At 39.9% G+C, this 9,616-nt stretch overlaps 1 protein-coding gene across 1 annotated transcript; it reads left to right on the forward strand.

Moving 5' to 3' along the window:
* Nucleotides 1-35: 35 nt before the first annotated feature.
* On the forward strand, nucleotides 36-8,816 carry RIDA (reactive intermediate imine deaminase A). The gene is made up of 6 exons (XM_084203483.1): nucleotides 36-142; nucleotides 4,348-4,453; nucleotides 5,003-5,057; nucleotides 5,914-5,982; nucleotides 7,570-7,625; nucleotides 8,053-8,816. The coding sequence occupies exons 1-6, from the start codon at nucleotides 81-83 to the stop codon at nucleotides 8,113-8,115; spliced, it is 411 nt and encodes a 136-aa protein (XP_084059609.1). The 5' UTR covers nucleotides 36-80; the 3' UTR covers nucleotides 8,116-8,816.
* The last annotated feature ends 800 nt before the right edge of the window (nucleotides 8,817-9,616 follow it).

Below are 9,616 nucleotides of genomic sequence, written 5' to 3' on the forward strand. Positions count from 1 at the left end.
GCTCTGTCGGAACGCTAAGGGGAGGGAGTGCAGGAGGGGAGGCCCCAGCAGTTACTGCAGCTTCGGGACCAGTTCCAGTCATGGCCTCGCTCGTGAAGAAAATAATCAGCACTACTAAGGCCCCTGCTCTGGGTCCCTACAGGTAATGCCTTAGCTCAGAAAGATCTGAGAGTCTTGGTGCATAACAAGTTGGCCATGAGCCGGCAGAGCCAATGCTTTCCTGGGCTGCATCGGGAGCAGTGGCCAGCAGGTCGAGGGAGGTGATCCTGCCCCTCTGCTCAGCCCTAGTGAGGCCACATCTGGAGAGCTGTGCCCAGTTCTGGGCTCCTCAGTACAAGAAAGACAAGGAGCTACTGGAGAGGGTCAGCAGAGGGGTACAAAGATGATGTGGGGTCTGGAGCATCTGAGGAGAGACGGGGGGAGCTGGGCCTGTTTAGTCTGGAGAAGACTGAGAGGGGATCGCACCCACACCTATAAATACCTCAAATGCAGGTGCCAAGGTGACAGTGCCAGACTGTTTTCAGTGGTGCCCATTGACAGGACAAAGGTCAATGGCCACAAACAAGAACCTAAGAAGTTTCAGTTCTACATGAGGATGAATTTCTTTACATTGAGAGTGGCAGAGCATTGGAACAGGCTGCCCAGGGAAGCTGTAGCGTGTCCCTCTCTGGGGACATTCCAAACCCACCTGGATGTGTTCCTGTGTAACCTGCTCCAGGTCTCACAGTCCGGGGGGGTTGGACTGAGTGATCTCCAGAGGACCCTTCCAGCCCTAACAATTCTGTGATTTTGGAAGCAGGAGGTCTCTCAGGAGGTGCAGGAGCAGGTTTTGCTGGCAGGGTTTTGGCAGGTCCCTGTATGTTGGGGTCTGCCAGGCAGGCCTGGGGCTGAGGTAAGGGCAGGGGCCAGTCCTGGTACCCCCTCCCCCAGTAACCCCGGGGCACACCTGGAGTCCCAAAGCACCAGTGGGGCTGTGGTGCCATGGCAAACTGCAGCCTGATAGGGGGAGGAGGGATAGTTCAAAAAGTTAGTTTGGGAAAATAATTCTGGAATTAGTGGTAAGGAGTGAATGAAAAAAAAAAAAAAACAAAAAACAAAGAAGAATGATTGTTCTCCAGAAAGAAGTGCTTGGCTAGAGACAAACATGGTGTGCAGGGAAGCTAGAGGTGCTGACTATGCAGATGATACAGAGTGAAGGCTGAACCCAATCCAGGGTGAGCTTGGTTAGATGGAGAATTCAATGCCTGGGAGTTGAAAATTCTTTCTTATTTTGAACAGTTATAAATGTTTTTCAGACTGAAAACTTAACTGCTCTAAAAATATGTAAGATGTTCAACATTTTTGCAAGTATGTTGCTGTAGCACTTATGCATATAATTGAAATAAAGAAAAATCCCAGTTTTAATTGGAGAAAGGTTTCTCTTTGCAATTTGGATATGAAAAAATGTTCAGTCAGTATAGTAGATTTTCATAGCTAAAGTACTAAAGGGTTTTTACCAGGATGTTTTCTAAGAATGTTTAATTCTGTATTCAGGCTTTGTGTTCACAATAGCATCTTTGTGTCTTCCAGGTGCATTTTTGTCTGCATTGCTTTGTGTCCTGAGCTTTCTAAGCTTCAAACTGTATTTCTTATAGGCATTATAAAGATGGAAAAATACAAAGTGTAGAAGCAGAGAGACATAACGTGAAGGTTAACTTCTGTAAACAATAAACTATTGGTGGATTGCAGCCAGGGGCCTGGCATTGCTTGGCATAAGGAGAACATCTAAGACATGGGAAGGCAACAATTCTTTGTCCACATGCACACACCACTGTCCCAGCCTTCAACATGGCTTTCCACTCCAAAATGTTATGCTTATTTTGGTGAAATACTGCTGATTGTGCAGCCTGTTAAATGTATGGTGGGTCTAACATCAATAAGTTTATCACTAACTTAGTTTATCAGATTTTAGTAAACTTGTCAAAGTCCAGAGAGCAGAAGTTGCACAAGAAATAACTGCCACAACTCTGCTGTGAGGTCTGAGCTTGGTTACACAGCAATGAGAACTTAATGTGGAATGAAGGATTGGGATGAATGAGCTGTGTTCCTGGTTCTGCTACAGCCCTTCAATATGCTTTTTGGTGACCTATTTTTACTGTATTTTTCTATTTCCTTTACTGCATCCATTTGCCAGTACCTTGAGATAGGTAGATAGGTAAAAAGACACATATCTGTGTGTGGTTCTATATATCTCATTAATGTTATTAACCTTTTAAAGGCTACTGTTCTTATATTAATCCACAAACATTTGTGTATAGAAGACCTGATTAACAAAGAGCATGGTTCCTAACACCATCTCTCTGACAGACAGCATTGTTCTGAGGTCACAGTGTCTGCCCAGTGATGCATTTAGGTACACTGAAGCCTGACTGACTTTAGACACACATTCACATCCCTGCTGATTAATGAGTAGCTGATTGGCCCTAGTTACGAGGTGCATCTGCAGTTAAGGAACGATTGGGGTTTGTGGAGTTGAAGTTTCCCTTAGCTGCACTCGTGCATTTGAGTGCAGTGCAAGTGTACTCCCTGGCTGGTAAATTGTTCCTTGTCTCAGTGAATGGAGGATTCCATTGGTGAGCACACCAAGAGGAGGAAGCTGAGCAGACCCAATAAGGCTGCTGCAAATGTTGATCTGGCAGTGGTATCAGAAGGCTTCAGCTTGTTCTTTCCCAAGTTATTCATAATTTAGGACTCTCAGAAGATCTCTGTTGAGATAAACATTTCACTGTCATTTGCTTTGTGATAAGCAGTACAAGACAATCTCTTATAGTGGAGAGCCCATACCTTCTTGGTGCACAGGTCTCTGTGCTTCAAACAGAAACAGAAGTTTGTGCTCTGAGGGCCTCCCTCAACAGCAGGCATCGTAGGATAGAAAATTAAAGAAGCCTGTGTCTACATGCACACATTTCTATCAACAAGACTATGTCAGCTAGAAAACTATTCACTGGTTTCTCTTTGTATGGTGTAGTTTTGTGATTTACTCCAGTTTTGTTAGTTGATGACAGAAAAAATAATCCACATGTAAGATAGTTTACCATATCTGAGATATGGTTACTGGCTGCTTTTTCCCCTGTATGAAATTACAGGAGAATGTAGGACAGGTGTAAAAGGAAAGATGGGAATGATGGCATTGTTCAAACTGCCTAACCCTGATCAATTGACTGAATCCCCAGATTAGGTTGGTCCCTTGTGAGGTGAATGGATTAAGACAATCCAACTGAGTGAATCTCAGCTGAGAGATGTACTGAAAATATTCTCTGAATATGTCCCTCTTTTTCCATTGACATTAAAGGGAAGCAAACCTCCTATTTCAGATACTTCAGGGAGGTGCCTAACTCTAGTTTGTGTGGCTTGAGAGAGTTGTGGAATGGTCAAAGCAATGCATTTTCTTATGGAATGAGAAGAGATATGAAAAACGGTGTTGACACGCCATAAGCACTTCCAAAAGAATCTTTCTATAATTTCTTCACAAAATATTTTAATTAATGGTTGAAGATTATTAAATTGTGTCTCTTGTATAATGTTTGCTAGATAGTTTAAATCTTTGTTTTCAACTTTTAACCTCTTTGTAGTAGAGACCTTAATAATTGCCGACTCAACTTCAGCAAAAGCACACTTCATATTTTTATATAAATGTTCTGCAAATAGTTTGAATTTTTGATTCTTTGGAATTAACCCAGCCAAGAAGTCACTCAGGTTATTTGGTGAGAGGAGAGTGATTGTTCTGGGGATGAAGTTATCAAGGCATTTTGCTGACTGGCCAAATTCATTACTCTGGAGGAATACTACAGGAGAATTAGGGTGCAGGGTCACCTCACAGCTGTAACTCATTATCATAGTGCCTGTTTAAGAAGAAAAATGTTAAATCTCTTTTGATGTTTCTTTTTTTTTTTTTTTCCTTCCTTGCTCTGCAGCTGAAAGGTATTGTCTGCTTTTCAAACAGGGATGGAATATTTATCTGGGCAGGTGCAAAATATGTTTTTATTTACTCTGCCTTCCCTCTGTGCTATCTGCTGTGTGAAACCTGTAGCTCAGTCTAGTGTTGTGTTACTGCATTCACACCTTGTGCTTTTGCAAGAAACAGGGTTTATCTCCTCAAGGGCAGAGCTTAGATGGTGTAATCCCAGCTCTTCAAAAGCATAAGCAGGTTGATGTATGGCTGCATGTACAGACTTGCATGTGCATAACCTGTCTTCTTTCTGATACATTATAAAGTACTGTAGAAATTTTGAAATGTGCTTTTGGATTTGAAATTTGAAATGTTTTTGTGGGGGAACATTAGGCCTAAAATGCCACTTGTGCTTTCAGCCAAGCCGTGCTGGTGGACCGGACAATGTACATTGCAGGGCAGATAGGGCTGGAGCCTTCCACTGGGCAGCTTGTCTCTGGAGGGGCAAAGGAGGAAGCCAAGCAGGTAAGAAGTCTTCCAGCAGTGAACTTGTAATGGAGTTGGCATGTGTCTAATTCAACGTGGAATTGTGAGAAACTGAGGAGGATAGAGAGCACGTCACATCCTCCACATGGGGGACAAGTGGGAGGAAGTCACTCCATCTTAACTAATGCTGTCATTTTTCCAACAACTTGGAAAACATGGAGGTCAGGCTAGAAATCTGTTTCATGTAGGAAGGTATGAAAGAATCAGTGTTTGAAGCAAAGGTCCCCACCCCGATAAAAACCCTGGCTTGAGTCGGGGAAAGTTTTACTTCCCCAGCAGCAAAGAGGTGGAGTGAGATAATAGGATGAGATGGAGGTGCATCATGCATTTACATCTAATGAATGGATGGTTTCATATTTATTACATGCTCCCCTTTATCAATTTTTATTTAAGTCAGTCATTTTTTGACAGTTGAGGTTTTGCTGGTTGAACAGTAAAACTTCAGCCAAGTCACAAGTTGTATTTACATACTTACATAACTATGACCCAGCTGATAGCTAAAAGATTTTTGTTTCATTTTTTCTTTAGGCTCTAAAAAACATGGGAGAAATCCTGAAAGCTGCAGGCTGTGACTATGGCAATGGTAAGTGCTGCTGTGACTGTGGCAAACAGATGGTTGTTTTTACCTGAATTAAAATATTAAAAAAATCAAGTGACCTTAAGAAAAGAAAAAAGCCATTTGCTGAGCATTCAATTGTTACTAATAGCTGGAAGAAACAGAAGAAATTGTGAATTTAGGTTAAAAAATAAAAGAAATTAATCTACATGCAAGTTTTTGCAATGGGTATCAACGGAACGCTGTCTTTCACCAAAAATTTCTGGAATGGTACTAATATTTTAATTCCAACTGGAGAAGCTCAGGTGCAGATAATCTTGCAGTGACTACAGACATTTTAAGCGTCCTAGGCTTTGCTCCAGGTGAAAGCAGGTTTGTATCTGTGCTGTTAGTATTCTAGACACTCTCAATACTTTTTGGGTGGAGGACTCTACTGGTGGAGCCACACCAGGATTAATGCTGGCTTAGGCAGTCCTGGGAGTCCTTCTAACACAGACTATATTTTCAGACCTTCCATGAACTTTCTTTTCTGGCAGCAGATATTATATGTAAGTTATTGCCAGCAGCTGGCTTACAACAGCTGTTTTATTTGATCTGCTTATCAGTTCAGTGCCTCTTGGGAGAATTTGGCATTTTCAGAGCTAGTCAGGAATGGCTTAATTCCTTAAAGTTTTATTACATACTAGGTGCTCAGATTTTTTAGGTGGTTCCTTTGTAGCTCTAATGGTCAGTAGCTCTAATGGTCAGTATCTGCAAAACTTTTCAAAATGTTTAGAATACTTGAGAGAATTGTATTAAATAAAAGCAAGAAATGCACTAAAGTTTTTCAATTTTTTTAATGCAAATCAGAGGTCTAAAATAATTGCACTTACATAATTTCTAGTTGTGAAGACTACAGTTTTGATGGCAGACATGAAGGACTACAATGATATTAATGATGTTTACAAACAATGTAAGTAGATATTTTACTTGTGTTTTACCATTATGGCTTGTGGAACAAATTATGTTCATGGTAGTCAAAGTGTTTTAATGACTCAGATGATGTAGTTCCATATATTCTTTGAAATTCCTGTAGAAATTTTTTTAAAAATTCATTTTCAAGTATCAGATCAAGCAGAGCCTAATTTCCTGTTGATTTGTGTTCTACCACCCCACTAACTCACTGTTCTGTGAAGATCAGCTCCTGCTACCCCTACAGGTTGATCTTCTTTGCCTCTTACCTTGCTTGATGTTCTGCTGTCCTGGCTGTAATTGTACTGTAGGCAGCCTCCAATGCTGAATTTCAGATTTTATATCTCCATTTCTTTAAAGTCTGTATCTTTGAACAATTTGAGGCTCATTGTTATGGGACAGGGCTCGTTCTTTATACAAGGATGAGCCATGCTGCTCCCCTTGAAAAAAAAAGAGAACAATGCTTAGTCAGCAAAAGTGAATGTAGCCTGAAATGGGTGATTCCAACGAGCCATGTTGTGCAGAATAATTTGGGACCATTTGCATGAACTCCTTATTTATATAGCTTTGGCTTTTAATTAGATAGCAACATCTGGTCTTGAATGAAGCCTCATTGATAAGCAAGTAACGGCAGTCTCCTACTTGTCAAAATGTACTGGGGGGTGTGTGTGCTTAAGCAGGGTAAAACCAGACCAGCTGCATGCTTAGTTACTTGTTACCTCCAGCCTGGAGTTTGAGAAAACAGTTGCTGCTCTCTCATTGTGAGTTATTATCTCAATGCAGGACCCCTACATTTCCATTACTAACAGTTTTGTGGTAATTGTCACTAGTAAAACTTTGATTTCATTATGCAAATCTCTTGGAAGTGTTCAGTCAGCTTGGCCGGGACTTTGAGCAATCTGATACAGTGAAAGATGTTCTTGGCTGTGGCATGGTGGTGAATTGGACTATGTGATCTTTAAAGGTTCCTTCCAACCTGAACTATTCTCATATTCTAGAAATTCAGCTCTTATATCTTTACCAGTACCCTTCCCCATGCCTTACCCCATTCTTATATCCCTGATTGTCAGGTCTAAATGGGCACAGAGGAATAAGTCACAGCCCTACTTTTCCTCTGTTGTCTTTGATATCAGTAAGGTTGGACTCCTGGTGACTTTATGTGAATCTGGGATCTTTGCTCGTGACTCTTCTGGCAGGGGCCTGTGTCTCTCTCCTGTTCCTTCTGTGAAAGAGCCATCTCCCACTCCCTGGTGTTTGAAACTGGATGATCACCATTCTGATGTAATCATCCTTTTTCAGCCAAGTTGGTGTGAAGGCCCTGCAGTGTCAGCAGAATACAGGTTATCATGCACCACCAGGTCACAACTGCAGCTGACTGCTTGGGGATGAGCGGTGGCTTGCTGAGATTGAGAGCAGTCAGTCACTAAAACAAAAAAAAAAAAAAAAGGGGGAAATGATAGCTGGCATAGAAGTCTTGTAGCCTTGACCCTGAAACTGTTCCAATGATTTCATTTTGTACAGATTACTTTGAACTGTGTTTTATCAAGCCAAGGTTAGTGATTACTGGATGTTTCTGTTTAAATTACAGTTTTCAAGGCAAACTTTCCAGCCAGAGCAGCCTATCAAGTTGCTGCTTTGCCCAAAGTAAGTGTCACTTTTCTATCTACAAAAAACCCCAACATTTTCTGGAATACTACTGAAGCATTCTGACAGCTTTTCAAATTCTGAAATAGCTTTGATTGCAATTATTTTAATAAAGACTCTTAATTAGTTTCTTTTCGAAGTATACCATTGTTATTCCCACACATTGTCAGAGATCTGAATATGAGATACAGATTTTTTTATGGTGGAAAATAGATAAAACATTAGAAATAAGGTGTTATGATACTTGAGTAAGAATAAATTGAATTTACAGTATTTCTGAACATTGCTAAATCAGTAATACAACTGTCAGAAATATAATCTCTCTCAAATGTCGCTCTGTTTTTTATGAAGTTGTATTGTTCATCCAATTGCTTCATAAAATAGATACATTAAATTCCTAATATGCTTCTTCATTGTTTTGTCACAGGGGGCCAGAGTTGAGATTGAAGCTATTGCCATTCAAGGACCTCTCCAAGATGCTTCAGCATGACTATAAGTAGAGACTGGATATCTTACAATGGCAGTTTTAGATTTAGTTAACACTTCTCCCTTATATCCAATTCCTACAGCTGACTAACAGCAGTTACACACAGCTGAAATCAGTAAACTTACTGAGGAAAGGTGCTTTCTTCAGGACTTACAGTGAGTTCTCTACTGCCAAACCCTGAAAAGTGCCTGAGTCCTGCTAAAATCAGCTGAGCCAGATTGCAGGACAGGACCTGCCCTTTGAGGAGGTGACTGGATATCCAGGTACTAAGGTACATACCTGGGTGAATGTATTAGAGTTACACTATGGGTGATCTGGACATGGGAAACCATACTGATTTGTAATAGTAGGTCTTTAGTAAAAATTTTAAATCAGAAAAAAATGACAGAAAGGAGAAAACAGAACACTTGAATTGCTTAGCATACATCTTCACTTCTGAGGAATTTTTTACTGTATTTGCTTCTGATTTTTTTTAACCTCTTTCTTTACATAATAGATTACTGTTGGACTCAGATTTTTTCATATGTAAGCAACTGCTTAACCAAGTTAATATTAATTTCAAAAAATTTTCTGAAGTAAAGTGGTACCTTTATAAATCAGATGAAAATGAATATCTATGTCTAACCTTTCTCATGACCTTTTTCATAGCAATTCAACTTTGACTGTTTTGATTTTAAAAAACCAAAAAAAATTTAAAAATGCTTAATGAGAATAAAATAAAATTGCAACTGCAAAAATGTGCTTGTCTATTATGGGAACAAACTTTTCTTTTCCTGATTGTGGTTTGATACTCCATTACAAAAAAAGTCTCCAGCTTTCTTATTCAAAAGCAAATCTGAACCAAAATAATAGGCTTATTATCTACATCCTAACAGCTAAGGATTAAATTCTCCAGGACAGGAAGCTTTCAGCTAGCATCATTACAGTTCTTGTGATTTTTTTCCTCTGCCATTAAGGTCAGAAGCATTGGTTTGATGGGGTGATTAAGCACTATTGAGAAATCCAACTGGTGATGCTAGTAACTTATCCCATCCCTCTGTATTGATCTTCTCTCAAGTAGAAATTGATACTGTGAGAACAGTCAGCCCTACTTACTAGTCCTAGATTTGATGTGAAACAGCCATTCCTTATTTTCCCTGAGCTTATAAATTGTACCATTATAGAAAAAAGATTCCTAATAAGGTTGTCACAGAAAATATGTGCAGATATAAGGATTTTTTTATAGTATTCCCTTGCTTTCTTTGGGAGATAATTAGTTTTATTAGAAGCAAGATAATGTCTTTGTTATTTCAAACAGCAAACTTCCAAGCAGCCTTTGAAAAATGCCTGACTTTTCTCTAAATAAACTTCCCATACATTAACTTTGATTAGTTTTTGCTGCTGTTCTTGTTGTGTCTCCTTGGCTGTACTAATAAGGCATCTTATGCTCTGTAGCTCTGACTCCATAAGCAATCTCACCTAAGAAAACACATGGTCAGATGTGTTAGGAAGGAGTTAACACTAA

The sequence above is a fragment of the Fringilla coelebs genome (assembly GCF_963513975.1).
Source record: "Fringilla coelebs genome assembly, chromosome: 1".
Lineage (NCBI taxonomy): Eukaryota > Metazoa > Chordata > Aves > Passeriformes > Fringillidae > Fringilla > Fringilla coelebs.

Coding starts and splice junctions, on each gene's coding strand:
- RIDA (XM_084203483.1), top strand. CDS start 81: ATGGCCTCGCTCGTGAAGAAAATAATCAGCACTACTAAGGCCCCTGCT. Junction 143..4,347: donor CCTGCTCTGGGTCCCTACAG/GTAATGCCTTAG, acceptor TTGTGCTTTCAG/CCAAGCCGTGCTGGTGGACC. Junction 5,983..7,569: donor TAATGATGTTTACAAACAAT/GTAAGTAGATAT, acceptor TTTAAATTACAG/TTTTCAAGGCAAACTTTCCA.